The sequence below is a fragment of the Toxotes jaculatrix genome, chromosome 1 (genome assembly GCF_017976425.1).
Source record: "Toxotes jaculatrix isolate fToxJac2 chromosome 1, fToxJac2.pri, whole genome shotgun sequence".
Taxonomy (NCBI): domain Eukaryota; kingdom Metazoa; phylum Chordata; class Actinopteri; family Toxotidae; genus Toxotes; species Toxotes jaculatrix.
In genome coordinates this window covers 21,562,336-21,581,033 of record NC_054394.1, presented here as the reverse complement: position 1 = coordinate 21,581,033, position 18,698 = coordinate 21,562,336, and the positions used below count along the sequence as shown (strand labels likewise).

General features: G+C 42.8%; 1 protein-coding gene across 7 annotated transcripts in view; it reads right to left on the bottom strand.

Annotated features, from left to right (window-relative positions):
- Positions 1–517: 517 nt before the first annotated feature.
- cbfa2t3 (CBFA2/RUNX1 partner transcriptional co-repressor 3) overlaps positions 518–18,698 on the bottom strand; it is a 49,587-nt gene continuing 31,406 nt past the window's right edge. For 4 of the 7 annotated variants that reach the window (XM_041050008.1, XM_041049570.1, XM_041049922.1 and 1 more), the window contains 10 exons: positions 16,606–16,847; positions 16,388–16,477; positions 15,483–15,664; positions 12,547–12,830; positions 11,715–11,800; positions 10,173–10,455; positions 9,655–9,723; positions 8,887–8,940; positions 6,977–7,167; positions 518–6,406 (listed from right to left, as the gene is read on the bottom strand). In XM_041050008.1, coding sequence (XP_040905942.1) covers positions 6,020–6,406; positions 6,977–7,167; positions 8,887–8,940; positions 9,655–9,723; positions 10,173–10,455; positions 11,715–11,800; positions 12,547–12,830; positions 15,483–15,664; positions 16,388–16,477; positions 16,606–16,847 — 1,868 coding nt within the window. In that variant the 3' untranslated portion in view covers positions 518–6,019. The remainder of the gene's footprint in view (positions 6,407–6,976; positions 7,168–8,886; positions 8,941–9,654; positions 9,724–10,172; positions 10,456–11,714; positions 11,801–12,546; positions 12,831–15,482; positions 15,665–16,387; positions 16,478–16,605; positions 16,848–18,698) is intronic. The other 3 variants (XM_041049737.1, XM_041049650.1, XM_041049832.1) reach the window with 3 other exon arrangements.

Below are 18,698 nucleotides of genomic sequence, written 5' to 3'. Positions count from 1 at the left end.
TTTGGAAGTTTGGAAATAACCCAGGTCGTAGGGTTAACAAGGATAGAGAGCCTGTCCAGAATGTTCAATAGATGTAATGAGATAAATTTAAAATTTGTTGAGTAAAGCCGTGTGTTTGAGATACTCTGTGTATCAATTCACTGTATGTTGTAAAGCATCTTTCGATGCGGAAGTATTTGTGACAGTAATATGAGGAGAAAGACCTGAAGTGTACTTGTGTGTGTGATTTATTTGTGTGGTACATATGATTAGTAAATTTTTTTGTAAAAGTGTATAGGACTTTTAGACTATATTTTGAAGAAGATATTTAAATGTAACAGTTTTCCAGTATGTTATTTAACATATTTCTGTGGAAATAAGGGAAGGCAATCATAGAATGTCTGAGGTTTACTAATAACTTTGTGTTAGTAATGATTCAGTAACAATGGATAATTTTCCTTTTCTGGGGGTGTCGTCTCCAAATATGCATGAATTTAAAGAAGAAAAGCAACACCGGTGATGAATACTTAATTTCATGTTTTAATTACACAGTTACATTGTTCAACACAGACAATAACCTGAATTAGAATGTTTTACAGCTTCACACATCCAACAGAGCGAACAGTTAAAGAGCGGTATTAGCAACAGGGAGGAAAGCATGCAAGAAATAAATACAAATCAGAATTTAATTCTTCTGGCACAGTTTACTTCATCTAAAAACGGCAACAGGACTTTTTGAAGAGGGAAATAAAACAAAAGGAGAAAGATCTTCAAAGCGCCAACCTTTCCTACAGAAACCTGTTTTTTCTGTAATAATGTATTGCACAATACAGTATAGAATGCTTCCCTACACATATAAAACCATAAACCCCTTTTTCAGTTTATGTAAAGGTTAAAAACAAGACCATCCTGAGCCATGGCTTTTGGGAAAACTAGTGCCGGATCCATTGTTTGCCACTTTAGTTTTCTACTGTAGCTATTCATCAGTGCCTGTTTTACAGGAAGGACATGTCACCATCACATCAGATGAGCCTTGAAACTTCATTGATAGAGTTACTGGTTCGAGTAGGGAGAGACAAATGCCAACCTGCTAATATTTGTCTTTTCTAAACATGCGTTTTGCCCATATCATGTACATAGTTAAACAAACAGAAAAGTGGCTGATGTAAAGTGTTCGGAGACCCTTGGATGGTACTAACAACAGCAGAGCCCTTATGCGTTTGCCATCTATAATATCTTCACAGAGAAAAGTATATGACACCTCGGCATGAATCTCATTTGTTTCATGATTGAATGATGCTTACACCCAGCTGAACAGAACGTTGGTCTGAGCTTTTGAATCCTGTCCAAGTATAACCGAGAGGGAGAATCTCTGTGAAGGACAGTTTTCTCTTTCTTCTACAGCTCCAGTTTTTGTAGAACTGCAGTATCATATCCCACACATTCACAGGAGGAGTTCTCTAATGCTGGGACGTAAGACAAAAACTTTAACCAAAGTGAAATCTGAAGATGAAGGTTGTAGCTTTTGGTTGTATTTTGGTCATTTAGAAGTGGTCTGTCAGGTTTGGCTTTGTTTAGTTTATCTGAGGGCTTACTTGCAGACGAGGAGACACACACAAAGCACTTAAGAGTTGAATGGAACTGTCATTAAAATGTTGTTTTGATGTGGATATTATAAGCAAACAACGGTATTTTACTGCACAAAGCTGTTGCTACATATTGTGAATAGATCTGCCACTATAGTCTGTCTGGGATGTTTCATTAAAGCTTTGAAGGTTTCAAGTAGTTTGTACAGAGACACAAAGAAAAAGGATATATATATATATATCTTTTTTTTTTTTTTTTTTTTACAAAAACACACACACCACAATTCACACACAGACACCCACCCACCATGCATTCATATTTTCTCTGCAAGGCTTTGTAACTATAAGAACACACAATCAGTAGGCCTTCCTGAAGGAGATGCCTCTATTGTTTTTACAGAAGCGCTATTCAATATGTAGACAACAAGCGCTTTGATTGCTTGAATAGGAGTTCTACACATTTCAGACTCAGCTGGTTCACTGAGCGTGCTCTTCACTCTTGTGCTCTGAGTGTGTGTATTTCAGACACTTTGGTTAACTGGTGTAGTGGAGGTCTAACCTTTTTATTTCTGGTCTGTCAATGCACACTGTCAAAGCCTACTATGGCAATGCAGGAGTACTTTGGTCTGTGCTTTTATTGGTTTAGGACAACAAATGGCATGTCATGGTTGATTCTATGTGTCAGTTTGGTTGCAGGTTCTTACAGGAATAGTAATGTGTTACTAAATTCCAGCAGTATCAGTTTGGTTAGCGAGATGTGATCTAAAAGGTAAAGTCTGGTGGGAGTAAATATTCTTCCACATCATGAGTAATGGCAGTTCCTTTTAACACTTTTTTGTTCTGATCATTTTCATCTGGACAGATTCATGTGATCGCTTTTGAATGTGTATTTCCACGTCTGCTCTCAGCCCAGCTTTTCATAGTCCAGGTCAAGCTCTCCTGGTGGTTAGCTGTATGGTCGCAGGAGGTAGCTAGTGTGAGAGGGGGTTGTGAAGAGTGGTCTGTGGTAGTAGCGGAGGAATTAGACATTGGGGGAAGGGAAATGACACAAAAAAGGCTGAGATCAACACCAAATTACAGTAATTATAACACACATACATAAATGCTACACACAGATGCAGGGGTACCTTGCAGCTTATCCTATTTGAGTAATACGTCTGAGATAGTCCAATAAAATAATTCACAAGCAGAGTTCTCATTTTTCGTATGCCACTAACTGCAAAAAGAAAGTTACCTATTTTTTTGTTTTTTCCACGTTTGGTCCAAGTGTGTATGAGGCCAACAACATAGGGTTTAAAACGATCAATAAAAAATTAGTATGAGTAGCCATGCTCAAACTAATTTTCTAAAAGCCTCCAGCCTCTTTATCATACATGTGTTTGTAAGAGGTGGTGGTATTGCTGGAGCATGTGGGAACGGCTGAAAAAAATAACATAAACCTAAAGAGGTGATGCATCTCTCTTGGCCTGGACCCAGATCTTAAGCTTATGCTCACATTGCATCTTTACAAATAAAAAAAATAATCACTTAAAAAAAGCAACATTTCAAAGATTGGATATCAAAATTAGCTTTGAAGTTTACTGTAGCTTAACACTGGCATATCACTTAATCCTACATTAATGGCTTATCCTGCACCTTGGGGGAAACAAACACTCCTAACCACACATACACACACACACAGGCTGATGAGGACCAAGAGAGAGGGCCACTACAGTGGCACTTGAGCAAAAAGGGTGGCAAGAAACAGAACACTTGACATGATATATCAAGTTTGACAGTTTGAATTAACTAAATTTGAAACTGAGACACCACCTTTATCCCTTTTTTTAAATTATTGACTATATTGGGACTTTTTAAACAATAGAAGGCTAAAACACACACTGTTGAGTCCCCTCCTGCAGGATGTAAACTGACCTGGGGTGGATGAAGCACATGAAAACAACAGGATTTAGCACCAAAAGAGCCATTTCACACAAATTTAGAATATTTTAGTTAAACGTAAACATCTTATTTTTCTAAAATTGTAAATTAAAGCCTAATTAATTTAGAAAATGTTCAGGGGGTCTTGTCTTGTCCATCCACCCTTAATCTGTTTTCATCCATTTTCAGCTACATGCGTTGTTGTTGTTGTTCATGGAGCCATTTTACATCTGTTACCAACAGTCTCCTCCACTCAGGGTCTTGTGACACTTTGATTTGAGTGAAAATTGAAAGTGTTTAACTTGTATGAGAGAAAAAAGGAATCGATAAATTCAAGAAACAAATGTACTGTGAGAAAATCATAGTCTGGACATTAAACTTTAAAGGTTTCTGTTATTTGGCAAACACATTTTTGGACCTCTTTAAATACTATGTACATTCACATTAAGTTACTGATGTTACTTTAAATATATTTATATGTATCTATATTATATGACACCCTATGGGCAGTTGCTGAGGTTCCATTCAGTAGCTGAATTCTCTTCATATTGCACCTCCATCCTCTCACTGTCTTACAATGCGAGCAATACAAAATATTCTACAAGAGGGGTTTTATCTCATTAATATAGATACAAGAAATCAAACAATAAGTACAATGTGAGACTTCCTCTCATAAACGAGTGTCCTTGCTCTGACTTCACTGCTCAGCCCAAACTCAAAGGAGGAAAATGCAAGGTAACAGAATCAAAACAAAGTCCGTCTTTCTGGATACACACAAGGGCAGCACATGTGGACATCAGCGACAAGAGACATTATTGAAAAATGAAAAGAGGAACAATATCTACAAGCAGGTTCGAACCCTTCCCATGTGACTGCTCTGAGGTTCTGTCCAAAGCAGGTTGTGGTTAGGGGCAAACTTGAGTCAAGTAGTCAGGGAAGAGCGTAGAAGGGAGGTGTGGGGTGAGGGGAGGTAGAAAGAGAGAGGATAACCAAGTCTACACCACCCTTTACTAGGCTCTTTCATCTGTTTATCATGCTTTGGAAAAGGAGGGAGTGAATGTAAAGGTAACAGCAATTCCTTGAAACATCTCCTCGGTGTGGAGCTTTAAAAAAAAGACTTAGAAACAATCTTCCCAGTCATCTCCGTAGTATGCGATACCTTCTTGTACAATGTGTTCAAGCTTGTTTTGAGGTTTCTGGCAGCTCCATTGCCATGTATGTATCTTCATCTCCTTTGAGGCCATGTAGCTTTTCCTTTCCTCTTTTTTTCTCTCTGTCCTCTCTGTTACCATTCACAAAAATCACACTGTGGCAGGGTTTCAATCCATTTCATCAAGTCTTTCTTCTAGGCAAGTTCACAGCATTGTCCATATTCACTAGTCTGGGCCATCACTGAGGAATCGCTGTACTTTTGTCTAGACTGCAGGAGGCAGCTGCAGATCGAAGCAGGTCACAGTTTTTTTTTTAAATGTCTGACTATCTCTGGGTCCCGTTCTGCAGCTTCTCTGCAGCCTGGTCCTCTCAGGGCTGGCTTTTTTCTGCTGAGGAGGTGATGTTGCTTTGCGTTTGGTTATAAGATGAGTGCTTCTCCTTATCGCTTACTTACTCACTTTGGCAGTGTAATACAAAGGTTTGGATCATGTTGTTTTTTCATCTTTGAATTCATTTGGGTTCACAATGGTGCAGAGAGGTGAGTCCGGTGTAGATTTTCTTGGCTCGCTAGCAAGGTAGTTAGCAGTTTAAAATTAATTTATTTTCATATCATTATCGTTATCATCATCATCATCATCATCATCAGCATCACTATTATTCTTTATTTAGAATATTTGGACTTTTCTTTATTTTTCCCTTAAAGCCAGAAAGAAACATTTAATAAATACTAAGCTGTGTTTCTGAGGAATTAATCGCATCACAGGTTTTTCCCCTTCCGTTATCCATTTGAAAAAAGATATTACGCTCCTTGCCTGTCTCCATTATGACACTGTAGAAAAAAGTGCCACATCAGTGAACTGTTTGGACTAGTAGTGCACATCTCAGGGCTGGGTACTGCTCTCTCATTGGTACTTAATTAAAGGGAAATCCTACCCAAGTGCTAATCGGCCTAGTCACCCCCGTCCCCCTCCCTTCAATGTTGCCTTACTACAGCCCTTGTCTGGTGTCTTTACATGGACACTATTTACCATGCTTACATTACAAAGCTCAGGTTCTCAGCAAACACATCTGATATGTTTCTGTTACAGAGAAAGGAGACACTGCACTATTCATGCTTTACACTACACTGAACCCCAGGCTGGAATCTTTGTATGTGGTTGTAAAAGAGACAAAGAAAAAGTATTTTTAGGGGAAAGTGACAAGTTGAGTCTATCATCAGGTAGTGAGAAGATTTTCAGAAGTGCTTAGGATATGAGGGAAATAAGGGCCAAAGTCGGGGAGGAGGAAAGGGAGCAGTGTGCGATGAAGATTCCTCAGTTTGGTTGTGTGTGGAGTGTGGGCACTGTCACATCAGTATGCAGGGAAGGGACATGAGTCAGACGTCAGCGAGAGGTGGCATCCAGTAGGGCGGGGGTAGCTGGAGTTGTGGAGCGAGAGGCACTGCTGGAACTGCTCTCCTTGGGGCTGGCAGACACGCTTCCACTGCCGCTGCCAGCCCCTCCTGCAATACTGCTCTGCCCTGCCAGGGACAGGGGTCCTGGTGGAGTGCTCTCCGAGTGGGTGGGGGGCGCACTGGAGGATGCTGAGGATGTGGAGGAGGAGGGGGTGCCTAGAGGGACACTGCTGCCCCCTGGCAGCCCCTGCAGGCCCTGACCACAGACATGGTGGTGCTTCTCCCAGTCTTTGTGTTGGCAGAAGGAGCCGCAGTAGCGAGCCGTGTTGCAGCCGCTGCACGTCTCACTGGCTTTCCTCCCGCAGTTCCAGCAGCTCTGGTGAGACAGTGGGGAGAGAGTAGGTTGATAAAAATAAGTCTCTTTTTTGTCCCAGAATAGCACAGAGCTTTCTTACACTAATATACACTACTCATTAAAACCAGGAACTGGTTTTAATGTTGTGGCTGATTGGTGTATGTTGAAACCTAAAATTAGTCATTTTTATAATTTAGTTTAGTTTATAATTTAGATCCTCATTTTTTTTCTGTTACTCTTTGCACAGAGATTTGATTTTAAGGTTTTAAGACCTGCTCTGACACCAATGGTTTGTGTTACCAGCAGGTGGTGGTCAACTGCTCTGTAATGGCCTCAGCCTGGCACTCTGCTCCAACCATCTGGGTCTGTCTGCTTTTATTTACACAGACAACTGGACTGCTTTTGCAATAATGATGACAACCTGGTGCAGCACCACACCAAGAGCAGCCAGCTGCATGGATTACACAATGCACGATAGCTTAGAAGATAGGCTGTACAAAGTGAAGGGTAATGGATGGAGCTAGCGTTGAAAAGAAACCCGAACATAAGTGACTTAGTAAGGAATGTGGGTAGGGGGTCTATGATACTCACTTCACTGGAGTCCTCCTGTTGGTTGATGACTGTCAGTGCATCCTCAGAGGCTTGCCTCTTGGCCTCGGCCAGCGCCCTCTCCATTTTAGAGCGTTCGGCTGAAATCATCTCATGAGCCTTCCTCTCAGCGTCTGACACTGCCTTCTGCAGCTCTGACATTGCCTGTCGCTTCACCTCATTCACAGCCTCCTCTGAGAGAGAGAAAGAGAGAGGTGTTAGTGCTTGTGACCATCGTCCCATCCTGTCTGCTCCGTCATCCTTTATTGAGGCTCTTTAAGCTGCCATCTTGTTGTATCTCAGTGAACAGATGTACATCATCCAAGATTTAAAACTTTCTGCCAGAAAAGGGAAACAGCCAGACTTCAATAATTAATTCAAACACGTCTGGCCACAATAATTTTCAGTGCTGACAACAGCAGATGTCTCCAAAGTTTTGTCACCAACTTGGCTGTTCATCCAACATCCTGGGATTCCCTGTTTGCATGATTGTCATCTTATTATGAGGATAATTTTAATAGAAATTGTTAGAGTTTACAGTGATGAGTGAATAATTTCCCCCGCTGTAGGCATGCATATCTCCACTGCAGGGCTTCCTACATTGTAGATTTTATCGTGGGGCCTTTTGTTCTTTCAACACAAGCCCGAACTGTATGAGTGAGGAGGCTGTGTTTTTACAACAGGCAGGTGTGTAGACTCCTTTCCAGATGGCAGTCTAAAATAGAAACTTCCCGCAGTCCCTTCCCAGGAAGAGGCAGGAGTGATTACATTTTGCCATCTTTCATTATTGGCCTCACAGTGCACAACAAATGTACAGTACATGATTTCTTGTAGGTCTTAATATACCTGAAAAATAGGTTGCCAAATATACACTATTTATTAATCAAATGCTAATGTGTTATGTCGTGATCACAAGATATGAATTCCCCTAAAGTGTCATTTGCTCCTGCCATCAATGACAGCAACATTTTTAAAGATTAAATGATTTTTTTCCCCTCCCACTCCACCTCCGCCAGATGTGCCAAGTAGACACACACACACACTAACACACAAATGACACACCTACAAGTGGCTCTCCAGATGTGTTAGCCCAGCCAAGTAGGAGGTGAGACTGATACGGTTCTCTCCACTGCTCTCAATTTCCTCCAGTCAGTGTTTGTTTGAGAGAGAACTCATAAATAACTGTCACTTTTCCTTGCCGCTCCACTCCACTTGTTTCAAACTACTGTGCAAAAAGATAGGCAACGAGGGGAGCCTTATCCACTCTCTGTTGTGTATATGTGCATGGCTGTGTGTGCATGTGTGCGTGTCAGTGCTGGTTTCCTATGCTCACATGCCAAAAAAGTTAGCATTCTGTCAACATACAGTCACACTCAGACACATGTCTCAATACTTTGCCTCATCCTGTCACTACCTTTATACTTCATTTCATTTCTACTCCTTTTTTTCTTTTTCTTATACCCCTCCTCCTCCTCCTCTTTCTTCTCTCCCTTGCAAACACTATCTGCATTATCCTGAGCTTCTCAATTATCTGGCCTAATGCATGCACCACTAAGATTAGTTTGCAAATTTAATTAATTCTTATCAAGGAGACTGCATAGCAGATGCTGGGGCAATTAGCACTTAATGGAAAACACGGGGGCAGCAATATTAACGTTTTAATTCCACAGGGATTTGGCCCCTGAGACGTGTTATTTCTGTCTGCTTTTTCACACTTCAGATCTTATTTTTCAAAAGCACTGCAGTCTCTCAACCTGAACCAGGCCAGAGAATACGTGTCTGGTTTTAATTAAAAGCAAGAGGTGCTGCAGCTACATCAGGCAGACTACCTGGCTGCTGAGATAGAGGTGACACACACACACACACACAGATGGTGAGAAGGTGAGATGTTGGGAGTGAGATATGTTACTCACCCTGCTTGTTTTGGAGGTGCTTTAGTGCTGGGGAGAGCGGGATGCTTGTAGTACCTGTATGAAAAACAACTGCAATTAAAAGAGCTTTTTCTGCTGGTGAAAATGCAGCACAGTATTTTGCCAACAGCAGCAGCATCTTTCCTCCACAGGGTACTGGAGTATGACTGCAACATAATAGTGCTGGGACTTGGGTGGAACAAGGGCTGAGCCAGATGACTCCTGGGATGGGCTCTATCTAACATGCAGTATACAAGAAGGCCCATGCAGTGCAACACTCCCACCTGCTTCCCATTTATCTACAAACTGAGTAAAAAAAAAAAAAGGTCCAGATTTGTTTGTCTGCATATCTAAATGTCTGTATTTGATTCACTTCAGCAATGCATTTATGTACTGTGCATGAGGCTGGAAAACAATCATAATGGAAAGAAAAAAGGGTGTGTGTTTCTCAGGAAAATGGAGACAAGTTGAGCTCCAACCTGTGCTGCGCTGCTGCGGCCTGCCTTGGGCCAGGTGACTGCATTTTCACTGCAGCTTTAACTGCAGTGGCCTTTCATAGTGGTGACATACGGAGGACATTTTGCACTAATGACACAGAGGGTCTCCAGTTCTCTGGCCCGATAGACCTACGGCTCTAAGAGCTCTTTTCTGTCCGTTTCAGTAGCCAGGGTGAGGGCCGTGAAGACTAATGATGGTGATTGTGTGTGTTTTGTTAGTCTGTGTGAGGTCAATTGAGAAGACAATAGAAAAAAAGGCGTGTATGGCTCTTACCAGCTTTCCTCCAGATTTCCTCTGGCAGGTATCCTGAGGGAGGCCTGTGTAAGAAGTCTCGGTGGATCTCTGAAACACACACGCAGGCACACACTCAATTTCATGCACACAGTGACAGACTCTTGATCTGCACAAACACACATCCACAAGTCTCCCCTATAGTTTCCCGTACTATGTGTGTGGCAACATCTGTAAATAAGCTGTCATCAACTTTTTCAACCATTTCTGGGAAGGAATGGGAACACGGGAGTTAGAAGTGAATACAAATCTTAATGATGAATGAGCATGCTGGCAGCATAAGGGTGTAATCAGTTGTTTAAAGATCCAAGATGTAGCAGCTAGATCTGTATTGCCTCACAGTATGAGCTAAAATTTGTATATTTGGAGAAAAATATGATCATCTAACTGGCTTTTTGTGTTTAAATTGACATATTAAGACATTTTCAGCATTTCTAATAAGCCCTACCTTTCTGTGAGTGTTTTGCTTTGCCAAACATACCCTGTGTGTGTTTGTCTACCTGTCTGTCTGCCTGTCTGCCTTTCAGCAGCCGAGGAAGTTCCTACGGGCAGTGACTCGCTGCTGCTAGCTGTGTTGGAGGAGGAGTTGTGGTGAGGAGTAGGAGGAGGAAGAGGAGGAGGAAGGCAGTGCTGTCCGTTGCTCCCACCTTTTTTCATCTCCTCCACGTCACTGTAGCGCCGGATCCAGTGATTCATCTCCTCCCGGTCAGCCTCCTGGCAGCGGCGCAGCACCGTCAGAGAGCGGCGCGTCTTCTCCACCATGTCCATGATGCAGTTCAGGAGCTGCAATGGGACGGGATAGAGGATAAGTTGAAATATTTACTTAAAGTGATAAATGAACGGGAGGAGAAGTTTCAAAGTTCTCCATTTGGTTGAAGATAGAAATCCCTACCTCCCAGACACATTACCCAGGTACCCCAAGAACTAGAAAATAGCTAAAAATAAAAAACTTCTATCATCTACACAGAATCTTCGCAGTAGTAGACTTTTTTAAATGAACCAGACATGTTAAATCGATACAAATCTCCACAGGCCAGATGAACAAAGCCAATTCAAAGGGAAAGAGCTACTACTGGTTGACACTGAGCTATAGTGTAAATCTACACTCTATTTTAATATGTCCCAAAACACATACCACCTAGCAGATGTGTTCGTTTGTGTGTTACTGTCTGTTCATTGATTTTGTGTTTGTCAGTTAATATCAATGTCTGAGGGCAATACATCAACAATAAATTAACAGCTGTGCTGCTGATGAAATAGTTGAGCCAGTTCCTTCCATCCCTCTGCTCCGTTCCCTGCCAACTCAACAGATTTCTTCTCGTTTCTCTCCTTTCTCCTCTGTTGTAAACAGTGTCACTTTTTTTTCCACAGTGTCCTGTGTTTCCAGACCCGGCTCGGTCTGCTAAATGGGTTTAGCATGGTTGACATTCAATCCATATCATTATTCCCATTCATCTTTCCTTCTCTCTGCCTCTGCCTCCTTTCCTCTGTCTCTCCTCCCCTCCCTCTCCTCTGAGTTAGCTATATTTATGTCAGTGAAGTGTTTCTAATTTGGCAGGGGTCCAGGCCTGGCCGGTTCTCTCCATGACTGCAGCTCTTGTCTCAGCTGCTCTCCCCAGCTGGAGCTGCTCTCTGCTGGGTCCTGAGCTCCATCTGGGGCCCTGTTTCGTATGTGTGTGTGTGTGTGTGTGTATGTGTGTGTGTGTGTGTGTGTGTGTGTGTGTGTGTGTGTGTGTGTGTCTGGTGTACTTGATTTTTGTCTTCATGGAGTTGGGTGCCAGGAAGCCAGATAGGTGTCTGTCTGTTGTTAATTCACACTGACACGGACCACATAAGGTCAGCTGTCCATCAACTGCTAACTCAGATGGGACGGAGGCTCTTCTGCCTGTCAACAGTTCCTGTCCCTGTCATCTGCATGCCATCTTTAGCACTAAAACTAACTTTAATCACCTGCTTACCTCTTAGCTCTTTTTTTTCGTACCGTGTTATAATGAAACAGAGAGGTGGTTGACATTAAACATGGCTACCATTCTAGTACGTACATTATCAAGGTGCTTCCATTCCTCCGCCCACTCTCGATCTGTAAGACGGTGGTCGATCACCTCCTCTTGGCGAGCTCCATGCAGGGCTGCAACAAAAACACACAGGACAGATCTCTGTTAGACTCATACACAACACAGTCACCTGCATACTGTATTGCTGACTGACAATACAGTCAGCAGTCCACTGTGGATACTTAATTATCTATGTATAAAAACTGGGTGTTTGACAAAGGGAAGCTTTCCTCCTTGGAATAGGATGCAATGTACATGGTTAGATCGTATTTTGTTGTATTTTATTTATTATATTCTTGTCTACATGCCACTTGTTGCTGCATGCACTTTAATGTAAAGCACATTGATACGTAAAATGAAATATGCTATATTAATAAAATTGCTTTGCTTTTGCAATACCTTGAGAACTTAAATTACTTCACATCACAACATCAAACAGCATCAAATCCACAATATGTTTTATTATTATATCACAGTTTTTACTATCATAACTGGTGGCCGGCACTCAGGTGCCTATTCTACACCCCCATGCCTAATCAGTGAGACAGTTTGGCTAAGAAATTATCTCTTTCCTTCTGGGAAAAGCAGAAGCAAGGCATATATGGTTGCCACAGTTGTAGCACATGGGCATGTACGGCTGTGGGCTTTATATAGACGCACTGCCACAAGGATTATCATAGTGGACTGACAACTGGCCTTTGTTCTTCACATGCACCCCACTGACATATACACAAGCCTACTCAGACTTGACCATATCTGTGGACTATACGACTGCAGATCTGTAGATTTATCTAATATGAATGCTTTGTAGCTGTTCTACCTGTCTGCCGGTGCCTGTCTCGGGCATCACGGTGTTCATTATGTCTGTAAGCATCTCTATATTGGTGCGCCAGAGCCATGTCTTCTAAGCGATAGTGCTGGGGTCCCACTTGGGGGTTGGGTGGGTGTGACAGGCCGTTGGGAGGGTGTGTAGAGAGGCCATTAGGAGGTGGGTGAGCAGGAAGACCTGTGCTGGGGCTGAAGCGTTGGCTAGGGCTGATGGTGCAGGGCCTCTTAGCTAGGTGCTCCGGGTGCAACCCATCTCTCTCTGAGCTGTCTTTGGTCCTGTAGAGGAGAGACAGGGGAGTGGGTTAAAACATGACTGAATGTTAAAATAGACTAGACTTAGAAATGAATAGCACCACAGCCTACCATGATACTAATTATTGTGGCGACTATTTTGTAGGAGCCTACAAATTGACTGTTCTTTGAAGAGTGTTTTTGCAACTGAAAATTATAGCCAAGCAGTAGAACATGTCAGCACCACACAGTTAACAGTATACAGTATGAAAAAGCATGAAACATCCAATGTAGAATTTAAGATGAAGGTTGAACTGGTTGGACACAAACTAAGGCCTGAAGTGTTTTTCCCAGCAGTGGGAAATCTGGGCTGGGATGTGTTGTATATTATGATCTACAACATAACAGATCTTTGTTGTTAAATTCACTGTTTATTTGCCAATATGTAATGGCCTTGCACAGCCAGACTGCATCTCATGAGCTCTGTTTCCACTACCACATTTACCATTAATGCACAAACGTCCACCCAAGAATTGATTCAGCTGCTCTGAGTAAACGCTGGACCAGTCAGAAACTGTTCTGGTGCTGATATGACAACTCTTACAAAAATTCTGAAACTGCATGGCTCATTTCTCACATTTCTCAATTTTCTTCAGAAACTGAGTTTGATTTTTGACACCATGTTAATTGTTCATCCATGGCTTTGTCTGACCGCAATGAGTAATGTGAAAATTGGATAGTTGCCAGGCTGAATATGAAATACCGGTGTATTGCTTCATAGTTCAAGAAAAAATGTCCCGACAAGAACCACAATAGCTTTAACATCATTATGATCATGATCACGAGGCAAACAAATAAATATGATTCATTTCATGATGTCTAATTGAGTTTATGTATGTTTGCAATGAGCTAGTATTTCTATAATACTAGTGTACAGTATCTGTGTATTAGGCATGCTGTAAAAACCACTTAAGATAACACGAGATAACTTAAGTATGAAACAAATGAAGATAAATTTAATGAGACAAAATTTGTCTTTTCTTTGGAATCTAGATGCAACAAGAGCCTTGGAAGTCTCCGATATGACACAGCAATGTAAGTATGATGTGATGTAACTGTTTGCTCTGAGAAAAAAAGAGTGCCATGTTAAACAGATTATCTGCCAAATGAGAAATCACTTTTCAAAGATTTTCAAAGATTACAACACCTAGTATTGTGGACTGTACCAGTTTGAGGAGGCTCTAGCAAGTAACGCAAACTTGTTATTTAGGGTTCAACAACTCCCACATGGTGTATGCAAACACACATACTCACAGACACACACGTGTCTGCGTATCCCTGCTGAGAGCTGCTTGTTGTTCAGTTACAGTAAGGCAGTGCCCCTCCGAAGCTTTCGCACAGCTGTACGCCATATGTATCAAACAAAGCCAAGTCCAACTGCACACCCTGCGTCTCAAGCTCTTAATCTGAATATCCCTCAGCCTACTCTTAGATTGCAAGTATTTCTCCCTCTCACTCCCACCCTGCTCTCAAGCTTAAGGGGCAAAATGGGCTGAATGCTGTGTGTTTGGCAGATGTTTAGTGACACTCGTTTGTGTCTGTGTACTTTAAGTGGGTGTGTGTGTGCGTGTTGTGTTTTCGAGCCATCTGGACAGTTTAAATGGGAGTGTTGATATTAATCTGTTTAGCTGGATGGCAATAGCCAGGCATTTGGATGGAAGTCACTCTTTATCATCCCGGGGATCAAAGGCGAATAAATGCAACGCTGGCCCATGTAGATGATATGTTTATGTGTGTGTGTGTGTGTGTGTGTGTGCTCATTCTCCGTTATCCATGTGTATATTTGTGCATGTCCGCACACATCCTTGGCTGTAGTATCTGACAAATCAGAGGAACAGCTGGCACGGCGTAGGCCCTGCCCTAGCTTGACCCTACCGCCCCCGATCCCCGCCTGCTGTGTATAAGCCAGAGGTCGGGAGGCGGAGGTGTGCGGATTACAGTGGGATTGCACGTTCTGCTCCAACCCCTAGTCCCATCCAAACCACCACCACCCCCCTCCCCTGCTCAGGATGTGCTCAGTGTTACGGTCAGCACATCACCATCTGGACACATCCCTGACATATGGACAGCTGCTGGGAGCCCACAAGTCAGGCAGTTGGAGAGAGCAAGAGGGAGAGAAAGAGGTGAGGAAGTGATCAGAAATGAACCACAGTGCCAGTAAGAGGAGAGGGAAGAATGAGGAAGAAAGGGAAATGTCTGTTAATTTTCTCATGTGTCATCTTCTTAGCTGAGTGAATAAACAAGTGTGCTGGGGAGAAATGTGGGACAATAGTAAGCCGTAGTTCACTGTTTCTCTTTCTGTCTGCCTTTGAGTGGGCATCTACTGTACTTCACCCCTTCCTCTCTTCTCTGGCTTTCTCTCTCTCTATTTGGCTTCTCAACTTCTCTCTTTATTTTCCCACTCTGCATTTATCTCACCCCTCCCTCCCAGACAGCTGGCAGAGCCAACCTGGCATAGGGGCTGTCCAAACTTCCGCCTCCCGCACAGAGGATTTATAGCCTCCCCTTGTCGCTTGGCATTCTGAAATACTGAAATAATTCATTTACAACACTGTCTATGTGAAAGTCTGCCAATATATGTGCGCCTCTGAAGTCCATGTGTATTGTGTTTTCTTGTGTTTAATGGAGAGACACTACCTGTCAGGAGTCCTTCTCTTTCCATGCTCATTCATCTCCAGCATGATTTCAGAGGAGTCGAGGGGCGAGCTGGCATTGGCGTCCAGGAGAAGCTGCTCGTGTTGGGCCAAATACTGAGCTGGAGTCTGCTTGGCCAGCCTCGCACAGTGGAGCAACTCTCTCTGCAGCAGAGGCAGGTTTGCCTTCAGTGGTAAAAAGAAGGAAGACAAACATCTCTGGATTAGGAATGAGGTAAGCTGTTGTAGGAAAGAAACAGATTTATTAAATCAATGCAAATGTAGAGAGGAGTGTTAAGTGGACAAGAGATGAGCTCGAAACTCATGGTGGAGCAACAGATAGATGGGGTGAGAGTGAAATAATGCCAGATTAGGGTGAGAGAAAAAATAAAGTGATAGATGAAGAGACAGGATGAGATAAGACAGGTCCCCTGACACATTCCTCTGCCATGTGTCTCTCTCTCTCTCCGGGGTGTACTGGTGTGTATATTGTATGTGTGTGTGAGTATCTTTATGTGTGCGTAAGAGTGCTGTCAAACAGCTCTCTCAGACCTGTCTGGTTGATATAACACAGCCATTGCTGCAATGTCCCAGATGTAGAGGATCATTGCACGCCAGGAGGTCTGACACACAAACACACACACCACTTTTAATGGACATTCACAAGCACATCCTACCATTTTTTCATGATGCTGAACAAGTACAGTACACACAGTATATAGCTATAGGTTTATGATGAAGACAAGATCTCCTTCCCCGCCTCTCTGTGAACCCTTTCTGAGGCAGAACAGGAAGGATTACAGAGGACAGGGTTACATGGACATGGTCAGGGGAGGTAAAGTATGTGCTTGTCAACTGAATCCATCAGGCTTGATTTACCATACATAAAACCTGTACACAGACATGTACCTTCAGGAAGGGAATGACGAACGGCCTCAGAGGGAAGTTGGTGGCCTCGTGAAGTTTGGAGTGAAACTCTTCGATGGTAAGTGTGGAATTCTGTCCAAGACAACGGGGAAATTACGACAAAGAGATAAGAGTCTCAAGAGTTGCAAAGAAAAAAAAATTTAAAACACTTTCTTACAGAGCCATCAAAATAATTCCACATGAATATAATCAGAACTTACCACCAGCCCCAACACAAGGCTCCGGACTCTCTCTCCAATCTCAGGCGATATGTCGTTGCCAAACTGCTGCAGCGTGGTCAGGAAGCGCTTCAGCTTGCAGAGCTGCCTGGCACCACAAGCCGGCGGGAGCTGCTGGTTGGACAGTGAGGCCGTTGAGGACATGGCTGGCCCGTTACTGAAGCCGTTAGGAGTGGATGGAGCACCGTTCAGGGATGTAGGAGAGTGGCTGCTCCCATTCAGCACTGTAGATAAAGAGACAGAAGGAAGAGACAACATGAATTGGGTCAGTATGGAGGGGCTTGGGGGCACGATGAGGGGAACAGCACTTATATGCTGCTGATAGAGGCTTGTGTGCTTCAGATTAAATATAATTAAACTACACAACAGACTCTAGTTTGACGCCATGCCAACAGTATGTGATACACAAAGTGACTTCAGTGGTGCAGTTTTCAGCCACTTTGACAGAGCGCTGTGATCGTGTGATTGAGTGTGTGAGTGTGTGTGTTTTCAGTAACTTCAGCTGTCCCACAAGTGTTACAGTGGTACATTTGACCCCTTCCACCCCTCCATCACCCCCTGTATCAGTCTATTCCATCCTGCTCCTCACCCTCTCCCCCTCACTCACTCACTAGGACACAACTATAAGAGGAACTTGTTAAAGAGGTGCCAAAAATAGTCTTGTGGCCCATGTTACTTTTATTCCAGTAGCAGGTGTGTTGCCAAATCTGGACCTGCACCTGTCCACCAGCTGAAAGTAGATTTGCAGCTTTAAGGTTCAGAATAGACACAGCACTCATACACATATATAATCACTCACATATTCTTCTTAATGCAGGCACAAACAAACGAATACACAGGATCTCACACACACACATGGTTGACCTTTCCCCTGTTTTCATATCCAAGCCTAAGATTTGATTTATGAGTCCAAAAAAAAGAAACTGAAATGCTCTTTTTAAATTTGTCTTGTCTCTCACAATTTTATATTAATTTTTAAATATGCATTTGCACACATATGTATCTGTGTAGCAGCAGCGACTTTATGTTTTCAAAATGTATTTACGGGCCTCTAGTGAGCCACTGTAGACTGTAATGCTATGTCTTGACCTCATACCTCAGCTACAGTTTAGTTGTTCAATAGTCTAGTTGCTGTGGTTCCTCTCAGGCATGCTTGTTGCTCTAATCTGTGGGTCGAAGACTTGAACACATATGGACTAACCCATGTGATCCCGACAGGCAGCGCTTGTGTTCTGGCTTTAGAGAGAGGGAGAGGTGCAAGGAGAGAGCTACACTGCTGACCACCCGCCACAACAGGTGAAACAACATGGCCTGTCATTGCTATATAGGGAAGAAAGTAGTCTACACACCGCAACGCCACCCTGGCTGATGTCCCCTGTACCCACCGCCGCCTGACCAGCTGGTAAACAACACAGACATACTCACACATGCACTCAAAGACACTTGTCCCACCAGCAAGGACATTCTGCACACCAAAAGACACACACATACACACACATGGATGGATGCCTGCAGAGACACACACCTGACACACAAGTGACTTCAACACTTGTTCAGCAGAACAGGGAAGAAACACATATTTGGAATTTCCCTACATACAAAGTGTTCATGACAGTTGCTCTACAAGGGACAAATGATTGTGTAGTTCATTGTAGATGGCCTCTGAGGTATTGCAAAGGTGTATTAAGTTGTGTGACTTTTTACAGATTGATCAGTGAATAATTTTATTCTAATGCTTAACAAGTCTTAACAACACAGTGAAACAGAGTTGTAGCAAGAGTATTTTTGCTTTGATCTGACAGTGGACACGAAACGCAGAGAGAGTCAGGGAAGCGACTAAGGTCTGACTGGGATCAAACCTTAGACGTTGTGATATCCATATTAAAATTTAGGCCAGTGGCCCAATAGGTATCAAAATGGCATTTGACCCACAAAAAACAAAATCTAGTCTAAGATATTATTATTAAGATTATTAAGCTTTATTGCCAATTCTGTAGATACAGGCTCACATAGCTATGACTATCATCTCAGTGCTTATGGGGAAATGAAGAGTTAGAGCTGTTCCATCACCGGTT